Genomic DNA, 19198 nt, shown 5'->3' on the forward strand with positions numbered 1-19198 from the left:
GATGGTTAGGTGTATTGTTTACAAAATTAAATGGTGTTTTCACCAAACACCATCCCTAATACAGAATACTCACCATACTTTTTTATTCCAACATCATGTGCAATACTTTACTGGAGAATACATCATAAAGACAACTAAAGTGGATTATAAAGACAAATGATATTCAAGAGAAATAAAAATGGGTTATGTCATGGGTCAAATTTCTTGAGCATCATAGAATCACATTAAGTTTCCTGCTCATCATCTGAGCTCTCCTGGTTTTCTTCTTCTTACTTGTTTATCCATAAACTTCTTCCATGTCATAAACAATTTGCAGTTGTTATCCAGCACACTACAGTACAAGTGATGAACAAAAGAAATGACCAGTTCAAATCACTTTGTCACAATACCATAATCACATGTGTACAAGTGAAATTATTTGTGCAAACTGCAGCAGTACAGTATGGATGAAAAATATTACATACACAGTATATGTATATATATATATAAATAAAGGATTCAGTACATGCAGAGAACAATATATGGTGAAAAAGTATGCTATAGTGAGCACAAAATGAAAACAATGATACAAATAATGATAAGAATGGTATGAATTAGTGCAAACAGAATGTCAGGGTGCAGAATAACAGTGAGTCAGAGTCCAGACAGTGTAACTGTTAGGGTGCAGTACATGATGTGGTGTGTGGTGTTACTGGTACGAGTTCAGTTCAGTCTGATTGTCTGTGGAAAGAATTTGTCTTGCAGTCTGCTGGTGGAGGTTCTGCAATAACTTCTGCCTGATGGTAACAATGAGAGCGATCCATGCAGTTGGCTGGAGTCTCTGATGGTCCTCTGTGCTTTCCTCACACACCACCTGATCTAGATGTCCTGGATGGACAAAACATGTATAGAATGTCGTAAATCATTAAACAATATACAGAATTAGAATTTATAGTTTTTGCATTGGACTTACCATTGATTCTTGTTGGAGGTATGGGCCAAAAGAATCCCTCCACAACTTGTTGTTCAGTTGTAAAGTTTACTTTTTTGCGCCGCAACATCTGAGCGGTCACAGTAGAGCTGTCAGTCTTCACAGCAGATACCTGATGGCCGTTGAATTAATCTCTTCATCAACTGGCTTCATCCTCCTTCAAACAAACAGACAAATAAATAAGTCAACAGAGAAATAGTGTTGGTGATTACAGGTGCTGGTGTCAGTACTCACCATATTCTGTTATTTCCCGCCCAAATTCCAGATATGATGCCACAGTTGATTTGCTAATTCTAGGAGCTCGAAAAAAAGATGTGTTTGTGAAAAACAATAATGTTATCTTTTGAGAGATCAACATCAAATGCATATAACTACATTGCTTGATTACATACATACCAGTGGAAATCTGCCTTTTCTATTTGGGCACAAGAAGACCATGTTCTTTCCTCATTCATCAGGACTGGTTTGACTGGCTTGCTGTGACTGATTTTCTTTGCGTTTTTGGTCTCCAGCTGTAAAACAAGAAAATATTTATTGACCCCATGTTTAATTATTGTTGTTTAAACACAAAATAAGCAGTTATAATTATATACTTCAAGCTCAAGTTCCCTGCAGACTCCTGAGTTCATCTGTACACATAAGATTCAGAGTCTGAGAAAAGACCATCATGCAAACTCTCAGTTTCTACCTTAAAACAGAGCACAAAATAATGTGTAAGTGAGGAAGTAAAGGAATAAGAGGAAGAAACATTTTGAAGAATTTTGTCTGCAAATTTAACAGAGTGAGAGGAAAGCAGCATTAGAATTTTTTTCTTTAATAGCAAGCTAATATGAATTCTTTAAATATGATTACCTGCTGACGATTTAGTTGAAGGCAGTTTAAAGGCCTCTTCACACCAAGGATGAGTCCACACCGCAGCTATTTGACACAGAGAAACAATATGGTTGGAATCTCTTCCAGAACAAATTTTTCCAGATGAAGAAAAATAAAAACATTGACAGCCAATCAAAATCCACCATACTGTGAATAGTCTGAGCATGTATATGAAGACAACATAACTGCAGCACATGCTTATAATAAGCAGAATGTTATTTTATTTCAGTATGAAAAATAAAAGGTTAAAATACTTATCATTGTAGTTCTTGCTCTAGATGTGAACAGCTTCAAGTGATCTGATTTGGCCAAATTAACTGAAGATCTGATTTGTCACGTGACAAGTCAGTCATGGGAGTGAGTGTTGACTGTAGAGGAGAAATTAAAAAATAAGTATACATGCAAAAACTGGAAGACGGCAATAAAAGTACTGTGAGCAGATGATAGAGAAAGAGTGGAAGCTTTTGGAAGGGCTGATATTGTGGAGAGCTGATGAAGAATGACTGCAAGACAGAAAGAAAGATGTGATCACATGATGAACAACAAACACATTGAAAACAATGGCAGACAACAGCATACTGTAAGTGCAGTATGTATAACCATAAACAGAATGTAATCGTCTGTTGGTGTAGATGCTAGATGCTACAGTTCAGTCAAGATGCTCAGACTGACATTGACATACCTTTTTGAAATGTTTGCCTTTGGTCTTTTCCATAAATGCACAATATGGCCCAATTCAGATCCCATGACTGGCGTCCTTTGGTCTTCCCTTTCAGCTGAAACAAAGAGAAATATATACATGTTGAGACAATGTGCTAAAAATAATCTGGAACCAAAATATTTAAGAGGAACGACTGTAAGGAAAGTTATTATCAACAGATTAAATAAGGATGTGTGCATTACATCAAATCAGTTATAGCTAAATGTCTTCAACGTTACTGAGAAAGATTGAATCATTGAATGATTTGTTCAGACTCCTTGATAACTTCTTCAAGATCAGCACTGGGAGCTTTGAGTTGAAGTTCCCTGTTAATTCTAGCAGCTTTCTGACAGAATTGGTCAAAATTATGAGATTATGAAAATGTCATAATGGACCACAGAAAGAGAGAGAGCAAAACTATGTGTAAATTAATTATTGATTACATTTCAGAAAAATAGGAACAAGTGATAGCATTTACAAGAGTTGTTTTCTTTAAAGAGCTGCTGGAGTAAATGATCTGATGTAACTGCAAGACAGAAAAATATTAAATTACAATATTTACAATAATTCACAATAATTACAAAATTCATTTATATAATTAAATAATAATAAAAAAAGTATAAAAGGTGGCAAGCATTGTAATTACTGTGCTTTATAAATAGTATACCGTAAAATCACAGTTAATGGTAAAACTATGCTTACAGTGGTAAAACCATGGTAAACGTTGTGGTTGTTGTGCTTCAACTACAAATACCACAGTAAAACTATGGTTATTGAGGTAAAACTACGGTAAGTGTTGTATTTATTGTGCTTTAAAAACAAATACCACAGTAAAACTATGGTTACTGAGGTAAAACCATGGTAAATGTTGTGGTTATTGTGCTTTAACTACAAATACCACAGTAAACTATGCTGACAGTTGTAAAACCATGGTAAATGTTGGCTTTAAAAACAAATACAACAGTAAAAATATGGTTACAGAGGTAAAACCATGGTAAATGTTGTGGTTGTTGTGCTTTTAAAACAAATACCACAGTAAAACTATGCTTACAGTGGTAAAAACATGGTAAATGTTGTGGTTGTTGTGCTTTTAAAACAAATACCACAGTAAAACTATGCTTACAGTGGTAAAAACATGGTAAATGTTGTGGTTGTTGTGCTTTAAGAACAAATACCACAGTAAAACTATGCTGACAGTTGTAAAACCATGGTAAATGTTGTGGTTGTTGTGCTTTTAAAACAAATACCACAGTAAAACTATGCTTACAGTGGTAAAACCATGGTAAATGTTGGCTTTAAAAACAAATACAACAGTAAAAATATGGTTACAGAGGTAAAACCATGGCAAATGTTGTGGTTGTTGTGCTTTAAGAAACAAATACCACAGTAAAACTATGCTTACAGTGGTAAAAACATGGTAAATGTTGTGGTTGTTGTGCTTTTAAAACAAATACCACAGTAAAACTATGCTGACAGTTGTAAAACCATGGTAAATGTTGGCTTTAAAAACAAATACAACAGTAAAAATATGGTTACTGAGGTAAAACCATGGTAAATGTTGTGGTTGTTGTGCTTTAAGAAACAAATACCACAGTAAAACTATGCTTACAGTGGTAAAACCATGGTAAATGTTGGGCTTTAACAACAAATACCACTGTAAAACTATGGTTAATGAGGTAAAACCATGGTAAACGATGTGACTTGTGCATTGGCTACACAAAATATGGTCAAGCAACAGTTACTATGGTAAAACTATGGTAAATGTGCGGACTTTTACATGATCGCGCTTATCACGTGACACTGGTTTGGTTGATCTGTAAAGCTGTCATTAGCCACGTGATTATAATTAAAACGGTTTTATTTATTTATCTATTTCAAAACAGCAACAATTAGAAGTTAGCTTAGGCTAATATTAGCAGCTGTGCTAACGCAGCAGCCGACTGTTCTAATTTAAAAGCACACGCTTCCATTTTAACACATGACCCCACGTACAGAGACGCAGAAGCAGCGAAACAATTAAAATAATGATCTCATTACAAAAGAAAAGATAATTTGTTGCCTTTCTTACCTGTTTGAAGGTGTATATGCATCTAGTGAACGGGGCAAACCGAGCCTCGCAGGTGACGTCACTGCCGTAGAAGATGCTGCGTGCTATTTGTACGCATCTGCTCTCCACAGAAGTTAATGGGAAGGATTGGCGTATCATATGCACGCGAAATTGGACTTTGGCGTATGTATTACACGCAACTGGAAAGTGTAAAGTCGTGTTATTTATACGCAAATTGATGAGAACGGGTTGGATGATATGGAGTTGATAAAATGATACAATCGTGACCATCAAGCATTCTTTAATGCATTTATTTTTGTAATTGACCAAGTAATAAGCATAATAACTTAATCCACTCTACAAATCAATGCTCTAGCTGCAATAATATGTTTGTTTGTTTATTTATTTTCACTGGAAAATTTGAAAGATTGTAAAAATGCAGCAAAGCACTGGTGATGACACAGTAAGCAGGGTCTTAAATATTGTGACACTAACCTCACCAAACACATCAGTGACCAAAAGTGATGTGTGGAGGGTTTTAATGACCTCACATTTCACTTAAACCATCAAAATATGAAAAAAAAAAAAAACACTGATCAATGTTGCTAACTGCTTTCAATTGAAAGTAGTTAAAACAGTCACACAATGTAGCTGATGAGGATGAGGACATAATGGTGAGTTCACTGATCTATATAATATAAATATATCAGTGAGTGTTGTAATCTAAATAAGGTTTAGTCTCAAAGTCTCAAAACGGGGAAGGACGTCAACAAATCTAGTGACAAAATCACTAAACTGTCAACATTGACATTGAATACAACATAATCAGTTATTAATTTTGTGTTGGTCCTCTCCTGTTTTTGCATGTGTTCATAATTTCTTTGTAGGACAGCAATGCCAAAAAATGACACATTTTACTGCATTATTATCAAAAAGATAAAAGTAAAACAATTGACTCCAAGCAAATATGCAATATGCTTACAAAATCAGTAACACTTTTTTCTCTCTCCTGGCCACAACTTAAAGGCAGTTTAATGACTTTCCAACTGACCATCAAACCATGCTGTAAAACAAGAAACGTTTAAGTTTGTGGGCTTTCTTTGAGTTCTTGGAGCTGTTCACATCATTGCTCCAACTGTAAATGAGGAGACATGGATTTCAAAGCATTAATAATAATTTGTGATTATTTTCCACAATGAAAAGCATTTGTTTAAATACACTGAAATATTAAATAGTGTCTTAATTAAATGTTTGTATTGTAGTTACATCAAATAATTGGTGTTGTGCTGCTGTGACTCACATGAGCAGGCTCACTATTGGCTGATTCAGAGCTCAAGGGCGGCCATTTTGTGTTTCAATCATTGTAGTCCTTAATTTACAACACTTAAGTCAGAACTTAAGAATCAGTCTCAAACTTTACTGAAAGTTGCTTTTAGATTCTTTATAAAAGTCTCCATACTCTTAAAAAAGTCCTACTTCTTACTAAGAATTTTTTTGACACTTAAGTCAAAGTTTAAGACTACTCTTAAGAGCATTTCTTAGAAGTTTTATACATACGGCCCCTGGTTTAGCTCATACTACAACATGTCCTTATATGGACGTCATTTATTCTACACTGTAAAAAATTTACTGTAAAATTTACAGCAAGTTACTGGCAACTTTGGTTGCCAGCAATACTGTAAATTTTTACAAGTGCACTGTAAATGATTAACTACAGTTTTACTGTAAAATTTACAGCAAGTTACTGGCAACTTTGGTTGCCAGCAATACTGTAAATTTTTACAAGTGCACTGTAAATGATTAACTACAGTTTTACTGTTAAAATACAGCAATTTTCTGTATATATACTAGCAACGATATATACATTATTTAAAGCTGCTACTGTGAAATTGCAGCAATAGTTTGCAATTTTACAAGTGTACTGGAAATCATTAAATAACGTTTCACTGTAAAAATATTGTACTACTTTAATTTGTATATTCTTTATTTGCAGTATTTATTTTCCAGATTGCTGAATAATAATGACTAGCAATTTAAACAATTTATTAACTGCATAAGCTTTAAACAATATTTAACTGCATAAAGTGTTGTATAGTATGAAACTCAGTGCACCTATTATTTAATAAAAACAAAAATAATAATAATTTGACACATCTTAATCTTGATAAACAGGTCCAATTTTATTTAAAAAATCTCTTATTTATTAACTCTCAAATTTGCATGAAAGAAATGTCATAGAACAGTGTATTCAGTATTATTCTGAATTCCAAAATAAATTGGGCATGAAAATATTTACTTGAAACATATTACGCTGCTAAATATTAAGGTTAACCAATATTTAGCCAAAGTTGAAACCAACATCAAGTTAACCAACATGGTTATAATTAAATGGTTCGAAATACCATAAAGACAGTGATGAATTTTCACAACTTCATGGACAGTCCAACATGGCCAAACAACAAGCCCTCAAGTGAGTCCAAAAAAACTTCTGATCGAAAAAGGAGAACAGTTCAGATCCAGATGCTGTTCCAGCCCAGGATGCAAAGAGTGGCTAAAAAAATATATAAAAGAACAAAAAGGGCAATACATTAGATATTTTACAAAACAATGATACAGTCAGACAAAGACAGAGGGATGACAGATACAGTCAAAGGCAGAGAGAGTGATGATTGTTACAGTTAGATCAGTATGATATTAAACAGTAAAACACTAAAATTGTGAAAAATATTACAATTTTTACAAGTTATTACAAGTTTTATATTTTACTATACTTTCAAATATAATTTATTTCTGAGATGCAAAGCTGAATGTTCAGCATCATTACACCAGTGTTGCATGATCTTTCAGAGATCATTCTCATTTATTATCAATATCCTGATTTATTGTCAATGTTATTGTTAATGTTGTCAGTGTATGTTTTGGAGCCTGTGATACTTTTTCAGGATTCTTTGATGAATAAGTTTCAAAGAACAGCAGTTATTTAAAATATACATTTTATCTAAAAATATAAATCTTTACAATCAATTTCAATGTAACATACTATATATAAGTATAATATATAAGATTCCTGAAAAAAGTATCACAGGTTAATAAAAATATTAAACAGCACAATTGCTTCTAACATTGATAATAAATCAGCATATACAATAATTTCTAAAGGATCACTAAAGGACATTGGAGTAATTAGAAGACTAGTGTATTGATGCTGAAAATTCAGAAATAAATTACATTTTTAAGTATATTAAAATGGATAAAACATTTTAATAATATTTCACAACATTATAGTTTTTTCTGTATTTTTTATCAATTAAATGCAGCCTTTATGAGCAGAAGATACTTATTTCAAAACATAAAACCTACTGATCACAAACTTTTGAACGCTAGTGTAGATAAAGGATAAAATAACATAATAAAAGGAAAAAGATCTTGGTGTATGTGTACTTACATGTCAGTAATTCTGCTGAAAATCCTTCGCATTGCAAAGAAAACTGGTAACTTGGGTTCACTTCTGCTGGTTTCTTCTGTGTTCTGTCGTTTTAGATGGGTCTTTTCCTTTCAACTTCTTTGTTTTTCTCTCAGGATAAATATCTACAAAACAGTCAGGAAGCAGACAATATGTAATTCACATTAGTTTTAGCTTTTGTACATCTGAATTATTCTCCCTAAAAAATCTCTCTCTACTTGAGTTGAGAAACATATTCTATCATATCTACATGTAAAATGCAGGTACTCAGATTGTTAGAATGCAACTATTACCTTTGTATGAACTCCAAAACTCCGTCTGTCTCCTCTTGATAACGTTAGTCCAGAATATGTAATATGCTGCGAACAGGACAGACAGGACAATGGGCTGGATTAAGGCATTCTTCAAATCAAAGTTAGCAAAAAGCATTAACGTTACATTCAAACAATAAGCGAATAAGCAAGTTATCAAAGGTGCTAGTACATCTCACTGCTTACGTTAACCACTTTAACAGCACCGTTCAGAGTTTACGTGACACACATCCTCCGTGAGCGGCTGACCGCGAATCGCGAGCCCTAAATACGCATTTTATTTCGGTGCCCGTGTTAACAGATGGCTGCCTGTGCAAATTTGTTGTACATCATAAAATAATCACGAGAAAGTGTGCTGATCAGCACGACGTCGCCGTGAATCACATCTTTTGCCAATGAAGCTTGTAATTCTTAACGTAGGAACCCAGAGATGTTACGCCTATAGCCGATATAAGGCAGGGGAATGTGTGTGTAATCCTTCCGCGACTGCAGTGCCGAATCCCCGCACAAGTCTCTCTCGTGCTCCGCGGACGGAGGATTCGTTAATCTGCGGTTACCGCGAATGTTTATGACACCTTATATTCTTTAATATTCTAATACAGTTACAAATTATGAAAAATAAAACAGAAATAAGACACTTACTTACCACAGTTATGAATCGTTCTTCTTGCTGCTCCCAAATGTCGACCGTTAAAGATAATCCCGCCTCTTTAGATTTGAAATTTACCAGAATGCATTGCGGTTTACAGCAATATGCTGTATTGGCTGTATTATAAGAAATACAACCCGCTGCTGTAAAATATTGCTGTAATTTTTACAGCAATTCGTTACAGTGTAAGTAACAAGGAATCAATGACTTTCACATGTGGCATATTGATTAAGTAAATTAGCAGGTCCAGAGAACAATTATGCTTGTCATTAGAGAGGTGGAGCCATGCTGATTTTCAGCTGTATAAATTTGGATGGTAGAGCCCTAGTGCATTATTGAACTACAAGCTGAACAATAATGGCATTCTGGCATGTTGGATTGGTGGTTTTTCTTGCACTGGGCTTCTCTGACACACAATGGAAAGCCAGAGCAGCAACCAACTGGCCCCCAATCAACTTTAGAGCTAGGCCGCTGTCACAGGTTCCGCAGACTGACTCTGGGATGCCTCTGAGATATGGTCCTGGTAGCCCTACATTTGCACCACAAAGGTTTCCTGCTCCATTTCCTGCCCAAGCACCAGCAGGAAGGCCTTCTCAAGATCTCTTTGGTGTTCAGTCAAAAGAGATGATGATGGGTCCAGTGGCTAAACTGACATGGAGCTTTCCAAGCCTGCCAGAAGAACCACCGCAGCCAGATATTCCTTTTGAGTTGCGTCATCCTGTTCCTGCCAGCAGTGTGGCAGCTCAGTGTGCTGAGAGCTCTGTGTATGTGGAGGTGATGGAAGACTTCTTTGGGACTGGGAAGATACTGAGCTCATCTGCTTTCACACTGGGAGGCTGTGGTGCAACTGGAGAAGACCCTTCTGCTCAAGTGCTCATCTTTGAGTCTGAACTGCATGGATGTGGTAGTACAATAACGGTCAGGTGTTTAAAAAATAAATAAATAAATAAATAAATTCTTTTATGCTTCTGAATGATTAACATGCCACACTCTTTAGGTGACTGAAGAGGGACTTGTCTATTCATTCAACCTTCTCTACACCCCACAAGAGGTTTCATATGGCGTTCCTATTGTTAGGAGTAGTAGTGCGGTGGTTAGTATCGAGTGTCACTATTCAAGGTGAGGGCAAAGTTCAAGTTTGCTGGCTGCATGAAGGCCACCGTAAGATGACTTGACTATGCAATTTCTCTGCAGATTGAAGAATGTGAGCAGCGATGCCTTGATGCCCACTTGGGTTCCATATGCATCTACTGAAGTTGCAGAGGACGTCTTTGTCTTTTCCCTCAAGCTTATGACTGGTTGGTATAACAGGCTTTCATAACACTCCAGTGCTTGAGAACCTGTGCTAAAAGTTGTTTCTGCAGATGACTGGCAATTTGAGAGGCCTTCTAACCGGTATTTCCTGGGTGACCTGCTCAATCTTGAAGCATCTGTGCTTTCATACAGTCACGTTCCTGTCCGTGTGTTTGTGGACAGCTGTGTGGCTACAACAACTCCTGATGTCACCTCTGTCCCCAGATACTCCTTTATTGAGAACAATGGGTAAGTGGTGCCCATGTCGTTCCCTCAGGAACAGGGCTGGGCAACATCAGTCCTGGAGTGCCACTGTGCTGCAGAGTTTAGCTTCAAACGTAATCAAACCTGAGCAAGCTAATCAATGTCTTCAAGATCACTAGAAAGCTAAAGGTGTTTGATTTGGAGTTTGTAGGACAGTTGCCCTGCTTGTCAAATATTATAAGCTGTCTAACTGGGTTCTTTCCTAGGTGCCTGGTTGATGCCAAGCTCACAGGTGCCAGGTCTCACTTTATGCCCCGAACTCAAGATGATAAGCTGCAGTTTCAGCTGGAGGCATTCAGGTTCCAACAAGCAGACAGTGGACTGGTGTGTGACAAGTTGTGCAACACTTCATATGATGTTACGCTACAATGGTCTATAAACTACTGTCTTTGCAGATCTACATCACATGCCTTTTAAACGTGGCTGCAGCAACTAGCCTTACTCTAACAAGACCTGAACAGAAAGCTTGTTCGTTCTCTGCTAATGGGTATGTTGGCTCATAAATGAGTGTATAGGTGTTAGGTTTGCCTTAACCTAAGGGTTTCTGTCTTGTCAGTTGGGTATCTGCAGATGGTTCTGACCAGGTGTGTGCCTGCTGTGACACCATCTGTAGTGTCAGAAGTGGAAGTGATCAACTGCTTAAAGGTCTGGAATTAACTTTTTAACATTTTATGGTTGTCATGCACTGCTTTTCTCACTTGGTTTGTTCCTCAGATCTGCGGTGGGAAAGAGCCTCTGTTGGACCCATCAATGTTAAGGAATTCGGCTATGGCCGAACATAATTGGAAATGCCATGTCACTTCTGTTGACTTAATAAAAAGAATTGGTCTTAATGTTTTGTGAGCTTCTGATTACTTGTACACTGACAAATGGGACTAGAAGGACATGGGGTGGGACTGATGACTAATGGTGACCATCTAACTTATGTAGCATACTGGATAAGGCCAGTAGTGTTCAGGTTTCAAGTGTTCTCAGTGCTCCACAAAAATGTAGCACCTAGAAAATACGCATGCACTAATATCTTTACTGGTTGCCATAAACCGTAATTCCCTGATACTTGCAGACACAAGTCACTGGCTACATTTGCGAGGCTGCCACATTAAAAAAAAAAAAAAAAAAAAACAAGCTCTGGTTTCACAAAATTGATGTACCTTAAAGTGTTAAAGACAGGGTTTTTATTAGTTTAAGGTTTACAAGGTGTTACTTTGTTTTTTGTTTTTTTTTGTTAATTCTCAACTAGTTCAATCTTCAGGGCCCATATCCCTAAAGAACTTTTGTGCAAAAAGTGGCTCCTAGCAGCCAAATTCTCAGAGTCATGACGTTTTCTTAGAATTTCACCTAAAAGTAAAACGTAAATCCCAGTTAATATAAAAGCTATTCCTCAAGATTCCTAGCGCTTAAAAGGGCTCCTAAGGCGAGATCTGCTAAGAGCAGGGAAGATGACTTTTAGTGGCTTAGGAGTTCCCCTAAGCAGCTGCACAAAATGGCCAACAGAGGAGGCAGGAGAGATGTCCTGCAAACCTTGGATGACAGGGAATTATTGAGACGCTACAGATTGGATCGTGCAGGAATCATGTTTGTGGTGGGTCTCCTTAGCGATGCAATTACTTCAACTCGACGCCACAACGCTATTACACCGGAGAAGAAAGTAATCACAACCCTGAGATATTTGTTAACAAGCCTTCATAAATAGACCAGCCAGCAATCACAGACATTGATAAAAGATGAGCCGTGTTACCCTCGTTAAGACCACACTGAGTTGTAACGTTGCAATTTCTGCTTCATTAAGGACAGCCCCTTGAGATAGGCCATCTTGTTTTCAATGGGGTCCATATGGGAGTGAAAGTACAAAATATGCCAGCTAGGATATTAATATGAGCAAATAAGACACAAATCATTATTTGAACAGGGTGTAATGAGCTTAAGTTTTCACATATTTTAGATTATAATGTTAGGCTATAACCCCTACTGTCAGTGTTTTGTCCTGTCTTGTTCTGTTTTTCCCCCTATGTTTCTAGTTTATATGGTTTAATCCTTGTTCTCCCTCTTTTGGTTTAGTCCTTTTGGTTTAGTCTTGCCCATATTTGTATTCCCCCCTCGTTATCTTGTTTGTGACCACGCCCATGTTTCTGTGTATAAAGTCTGTGTCTGCTCACTCCCCAGTGTCCGTCGATGTATTGTTACATGCGTTCATTGCTTGCTCCCAGTTTTTATTTGTTTGTATTTAGTTTCAGTGTTTTAAGTAAACTGTTTATATTCATTTAATCCGGTTCTCCTGCTTCATCTCCACTCCTCCAGAGTGTGACACCTACAGCTTATTATTCATTTTCCAGATATTTTCTTGAATGTGAAATATTTACAATTACAGTCTGCATAAGATTAGAGTGTATAATTATGTTTATTGATTTGAGGGTACGTCCTTTGCTCATTATCACCAAAAGTTAATTTAACAAACTTGTCGGATCAAGCAATCACGGCTTTTGAAATGACTCATACCTAGCAACGGGGTCAACCACACCTCCTCACTAAGATAGGATTTTCCATCCATTCCTTGCTCAGAGTTCACTGAAAATGTTCTGGAATCACAAAGCTAAAACTCCTGGCAAGGAATTTTTAGGTTAAGTTAGGAGCGCTCTGAGAGGATTTTCAGAATCTTTAGGGATACGGAACTAGTTGAGAATTTCAAAAAAAAAAAAAAAAAAGAGAAAAACTAAGTAACACCTTGTAAACCTTAAACTAATAAAAACCCTGTCTTTAACACTTTAAGGTACATCAATTTTGTGAAACCAGAGCTTGTTTTTTTTTTTTTTTAATGTGGCAGCCTCACAAATGTAGCCAGTGACTTGTGTCTGCAAGTATCAGGGAATTACGTTTTATGGCAACCAGTAAAGATATTAGTGCATGCATATTTTCTAGGTGCTACATTTTTGTGGATCACTGAGAACACTTGAAACTAAAACCCAGTTGCCACATACACAAATGCAGCACTCACTGTTCTCTAGTTAGTTTCAATGCACTTCAAATGAGGCCTTATCCAGTATGCTACATAAGTTAGATGGTCACCATTAGTCATCAGTCCCACCCCATGTCCTTCTAGTCCCATTTGTCAGTGTACAAGTAATCAGAAGCTCACAAAACATTAAGACCAATTCTTTTTATTAAGTCAACAGAAGTGACATGGCATTTCCAATTATGTTCGGCCATAGCCGAATTCCTTAACATTGATGGGTCCAACAGAGGCTCTTTCCCACCGCAGATCTGAGGAACAAACCAAGTGAGTAAAGCAGTGCATGACAACCATAAAATGTTAAAAAGTTAATTCCAGACCTTTAAGCAGTTGATCACTTCCACTTCTGACACTACAGATGGTGTCACAGCAGGCACACACCTGGTCAGAACCATCTGCAGATACCCAACTGACAAGACAGAAACCCTTAGGTTAAGGCAAACCTAACACCTATACACTCATTTATGAGCCAACATACCCATTAGAAGAGAACGAACAAGCTTTCTGTTCAGGTCTTGTTAGAGTAAGGCTAGTTGCTGCAGCCACATTTAAAAGGCATGTGATGTAGATCTGCAAAGACAGTAGTTTATAGACCTTTGTAGCGTAACATCATATGAAGTGTTGCACAACTTGTCACACATACCATTCCACTGTCTGCTTGTTGGAACCTGAATGCCTCCAGCTGAAACTGCAGCTTATTATCTTGAGTTCGGGGCATAAAGTGAGACCTGGCACCTGTGAGCTTAGCATCAACCAGGCACCTAGGAAATGACCCAGTTAGACAGCTTATAATACTTGACAAGCAGGGCAACTGTCCTACAAACTCCAAATCAAACACCTTTAGCTTTCTAGTGATCTTGAAGACATTGATTAGCTTGCTCAGGTTTGAAGCTAAACTCTGCAGCACAGTGGCACTCCAGGACTGATGTTGCCCAGCCCTGTTCCTGAGGGAACGACATGAGCACCACTTACCCATTGTTCTCAATAAAGGAGTATCTGGGGACAGAGGTGACATCAGGAGTTGTTGTAGCCACACAGCTGTCCACAAACACACGGACAGGAACGTGACTGTATGAAAGCACAGATGCTTCAAGATTGAGCAGGTCACCCAGGAAATACCGGTTAGAAGGCCTCTCAAATTGCCAGTCATCTGCAGAAACAACTTTTAGCACAGGTTCTCAAGCACTGGAGTGTTATGAAAGCCTGTTATACCAGTCATAAGCTTGAGGGAAAAGACAAAGACGTCCTCTGCAACTTCAGTAGATGCATATGGAACCCAAGTGGGCATCAAGGCATCGCTGCTCACATTCTTCAATCTGCAGAGAAATTGCATAGTCAAGTCATCTTACGGTGGCCTTCATACAGCCAGCAAACTTGAACTTTGCCCTCACCTTGAATAGTGACACTCGATACCAACCACCGCACTACTACTCCTAACAATAGGAACGCCATATGAAACCTCTTGTGGGGTGTAGAGAAGGTTGAACGAATAGACAAGTTCCTCTTCAGTCACCTAAAGAGCGTGGCATGTTAATCATTCAGAAGCATAAGAAATTTTTTTTTTTTTTTTTTTTAAAACACCTCACCGTTATTGTACTACCACATCCATGCAGTTCAGACTCAAAGATGAGCACTTGAGCAGAAGGGTCTTCTCCAGTTGCACCACAGCCTCCCAGTGTGAAAGCAGATGAGCTCAGTATCTTCCCAGTCCCAAAGAAGTCTTCCATCACCTCCACATACACAGAGCTCTCAGCACACTGAGCTGCCACACTGCTGGCAGGAATAGGATGACGCAACTCAAAAGGAATATCTGGCTGCGGTGGTTCTTCTGGCAGGCTTGGAAAGCTCCATGTCAGTTTAGCCACTGGACCCATCATCATCTCTTTTGACTGAACACCAAAGAGATCTTGAGAAAGCCTTCCTGCTGGTGCTTGGGCAGGAAATGGAGCAGGAAACCTTTGTGGTGCAAATGTAGGGCTACCAGGACCATATCTTAGAGGCATCCCAGAGTCAGTCTGCGGAACCTGTGACAGCGGCCTAGCTCTAAAGTTGATTGGGGGCCAGTTGGTTGCTGCTCTGGCTTTCCATTGTGTGTCAGAGAAGCCCAGTGCAAGAAAAACCACCAATCCAACATGCCAAAATGCCATTATTGTTCAGCTTGTAGTTCAATAATGCACTAGGGCTCTACCATCCAAATTTATACAGCTGAAAATCAGCATGGCTCCACCTCTCTAATGACAAGCATAATTGTTCTCTGGACCTGCTAATTTACTTAATCAATATGCCACATGTGAAAGTCATTGATTCCTTGTTACTTAGAATAAATGACGTCCATATAAGGACATGTTGTAGTATGAGCTAAACCAGGATTGTGCAATACTGCTCTTGGAGAGCTGGACCCGTATTCACAAAACATTTTATCTTAGCACTAAGGCTACGTTTACATTAATCCGGATACATTTAAAAACGGAGTTTTCATTTTAAAACACTCTCCGTCCACACTAGCGTTTCCAAAATGCGTAAAGCCTCCAAAATTATATAGACGTAATAAGTTTTCGCGCAATTCTTCTGGCGGGATAATTTACGGAAATATCTCATCATCCACTGACGCATATATATATCGTGCTCATTCATATTTTATCTGAAAAGCAGTTGTCGTCATATGTTTTGCAGGACAGCAAAAGTAAATTTTCTGTCATCATTCTAGGACTGTAATTTGAAGAGTGTACAAGGTAAATCTCTTTAGCAGCAGTGTGACAGTGAATAGCACAGGCACAATTAACGTTACTGGTGTAAACATAGATATCTATTGGTACAATATGCGTCACATGACTATAAATATGCATCATCGTTTTCAAAAGCCTCCGTTTTCACAGTCCACACTACAATGTGAAAACGGCGTTTTCAAATTTATCCACTTTGGCCGGAGTTTTTAGAAATAATCGTTTTCTGTGATAAAAACGGGGTTTTCGTGTAAATGAGAGGCCAAACCGCAGGGAAATATCTGTGTCTTCCCTTCGTGTAAACGGGGTCTAAGACTTCTCCTAAATAGCAGTAAAAGTTTTTGGTAAACTTTAAGTACTTTTTAAGTAAGAGTTTTCTCTTAAAACCTATTTACAAAGCTGCTGAGACAAACTTTTACTAAGGAATAGAGAGAATTCTTAAACTAAGAGTAAGGGTGGGGTTGACCTCGTTGCTATGGATGATGTCAGCATACCTACTAACTATGCACACTGTGATTGGCTGATAGGGAAGGGGTCAGAGATTTATTTTTATTTCATAAAAAAATATTGTAGAGCACAATATTATTTTGCCAAATTCAAATAAAGTTTTAAAAATAAAAATGTGTTTTTAAAAATAAAGTTTTTAAAATGCAGGCTACATGTCACTTTAAACAACTATATGTTCAGCTAATTGTCAGCCTCTTAAATGTGTGCTTCTCGTAAACAATTTGAAGATATATGAACACCCTTTTACTAATAGTAGAAGGATCATTGCTGAATGCATGTAAACGTAAAAGACAACCAAACTGGATGCAAGGACAATTGTTACGCCAGACCCTTGCAGACTGAGTCCGAATTTGTTTTGTGTGCATTTTTTTTTTTTTTTTTTTGGTATTCATCATTTTAAAAAATTGTCACACACCGAAATATTTCACACTAGTCACATAGTAATTCATTCGTTGCAAAAAAAAAAAGTAAATAAAAAGTCAAATAAAAAATATCGCAAAACAATACAAAATGGAATGTTCAAGCAGTGAGGATGATTTTGTTGTCCACTTTCTTCTTAAAAAGAGAAAAAAGAAAGGAAATAATGGGTCCGTCCAGTTATAAGATATAAAGAGGAAGGAGAGAATACTTTGTGTGTGCACCTTCTCGAAGGATCTCTGGGATTTTCCTCAGGTAATTCAAAGTTTACTTAAGAATGTCAGTAAACTTTGATGCTTTGCCAGAATTACTGGAGCCACATATTATAAAGAAGACCACTAATTTCTGAGAATTCAAGTGTACTTTGTGCTTCAAGACCAAGTGGATGAACTTGTCAGACTCATTTCTGGATTTTGGTGTTCGCTTGTATGGTGGCTCTAACTGACAAGACACATCTCAAAATGCTTGCTACTGATGCAAAAACCCCGGGAAATCAAACCCGCTCCGATTTTTTTTATTTTTATGATGGACAAAAAATGTTTTACCCGATGAAAATTCCAGACAATGATCTTTCAAATGGACAAATTTGGAGATAACCTCCAAAATAAAATAAAAAGATGCGTGGAAAAACAGCCTATGTGTGCAAATAAATACAGTGTGTTTATAAAAAGTTTACATTCTGAGGCATATTACCGGCAATAGCCAATTTTGGATAGTTTAGGATTTGGTCTTAGTGAGATAGGAGTCCTCTTCACTACTCCTAATATTTCACAGTTTTAGTAGCTAGTTTTTTGTGCTAAAATGCTTTGTGAAATACTCTTAGAGCAAAAATTTAGGACGGACACGACCATTATTTTTAAGATTTTCTCCTAAATCAAGCTACAGAGTGTAGCTTTAACTTGCCTCAACACAACTGCCAGGAAGTTTCTAGTATGCACTTGCTTGGCTGGTTCAGGTGTGTCTGTTTGGGGTTGGTGCTCCAAGGATCCTCCCTGATTATGTTTAGGCACCCCTGTACTATATATACTGGAAACGCCCAGGCAGATGTTTTGAGGCAAGGTGCAGCTAAAGCAGAACCCCGGACCCCCACGACCGAGTTTTGGAGACCTGAGCTGAACCAAATGTTTATTTTATATTCAAATGACTTCAGTTCTCTGAAACACAACCTTTAAGCCTTTTTATGTCCTTCTTTTTTTATTATTAATTCATAAACATGACAACAGATAGAATTGTACACTAGAGTATCCAAAATAATAAAGATTATGATGTTCTACATTGTAAATGTTTAAATTGTGACACAATGTTCCTCCCTTCAGCACATCAATCTTCACAAGAGATGTAAATGGAGCAAATTCAAGATCATAACATAGTAAATATATTTTATTGTAGATTCACTGATATATTTCCCCCATTGCAAATGTGTTATGACTAGGCTGATCAGTGTGTGGATTTACAGTAGTACAGCTCAAGTTTTTTCAACTTGAGCTGTACTATATGCTGGGCAGCTCAGAAAGAAAATCTGAACAGAGGACTAAAAAAAACATGTCAATTCAAAATATTAACAGGTATGAGCAAAAGCTAAGCTCATTAATGGACATTAAGAACTTAAAAAATGGTATTTGAAACATGACAGCACACATTAAAACACACTGGGAAATCTTAAAGAAAGACTCCAAAAAATATACACCGGGTGGGCCATTTATATGGATACACCTTAATAAAATGGGAATGTTTGGTGATATTAACGTCCTGTTTGTGGCACATTAGTATATGTGAGGGGGCAAACTTTTCAAGATACGTTAAAACCAAGCACACCATTGTTTTTGTTTTTTTGTGAAATTCCCAATAAGTTTGATGTGTCACGTGACCCTCTTCCTATTGAAAAAACAAAAGTTGGATCCAAGGTGGCCGACTTCAAAATGGCCACCATGGTCACCACCCATCTTGAAAAGTTTGCCCCCTCACATATACTAA

The 19198-nt window shown here is 37.3% G+C and overlaps 2 protein-coding genes and 2 long non-coding RNA genes across 4 annotated transcripts; 1 reads left to right on the plus strand and 3 right to left on the minus strand.

The window, feature by feature from the left end:
• Nucleotides 1–1828: 1828 nt before the first annotated feature.
• On the minus strand, nt 1829–3113 carry LOC141301055 (uncharacterized). The gene is made up of 3 exons (XR_012342092.1): nt 3022–3113; nt 2526–2619; nt 1829–2346 (listed from the first exon to the last, which is right to left on the minus strand). It is a non-coding gene; the product is annotated as an uncharacterized lncRNA (long non-coding RNA).
• Nucleotides 3114–6745: 3632 nt separating this feature from the next.
• Nucleotides 6746–9064, minus strand: LOC141301007 (uncharacterized). Its single transcript, XR_012342080.1, has 4 exons — nt 9011–9064; nt 8347–8412; nt 8036–8178; nt 6746–7141 (listed from the first exon to the last, which is right to left on the minus strand). It is a non-coding gene; the product is annotated as an uncharacterized lncRNA (long non-coding RNA).
• Nucleotides 9065–9370: 306 nt separating this feature from the next.
• On the plus strand, nt 9371–11352 carry LOC141301420 (zona pellucida sperm-binding protein 3-like). The gene is made up of 8 exons (XM_073831652.1): nt 9371–9931; nt 10011–10132; nt 10208–10311; nt 10378–10555; nt 10777–10894; nt 10966–11057; nt 11127–11215; nt 11285–11352. Exons 1-8 carry the CDS (start codon nt 9371–9373, stop codon nt 11350–11352), a joined length of 1332 nt encoding a protein of 443 aa, XP_073687753.1.
• Nucleotides 11353–13760: 2408 nt separating this feature from the next.
• LOC141301421 (zona pellucida sperm-binding protein 3-like) lies at nt 13761–15724 on the minus strand. The gene is made up of 8 exons (XM_073831653.1): nt 15164–15724; nt 14969–15090; nt 14790–14893; nt 14550–14727; nt 14221–14338; nt 14056–14147; nt 13898–13986; nt 13761–13828 (listed from the first exon to the last, which is right to left on the minus strand). Exons 1-8 carry the CDS (start codon nt 15722–15724, stop codon nt 13761–13763), a joined length of 1332 nt encoding a protein of 443 aa, XP_073687754.1.
• Nucleotides 15725–19198: the final 3474 nt, after the last annotated feature.

This window comes from Garra rufa, chromosome 25, assembly GCF_049309525.1.
Source record: "Garra rufa chromosome 25, GarRuf1.0, whole genome shotgun sequence".
In the NCBI taxonomy this organism is placed as follows: Eukaryota; Metazoa; Chordata; class Actinopteri; order Cypriniformes; family Cyprinidae; genus Garra; species Garra rufa.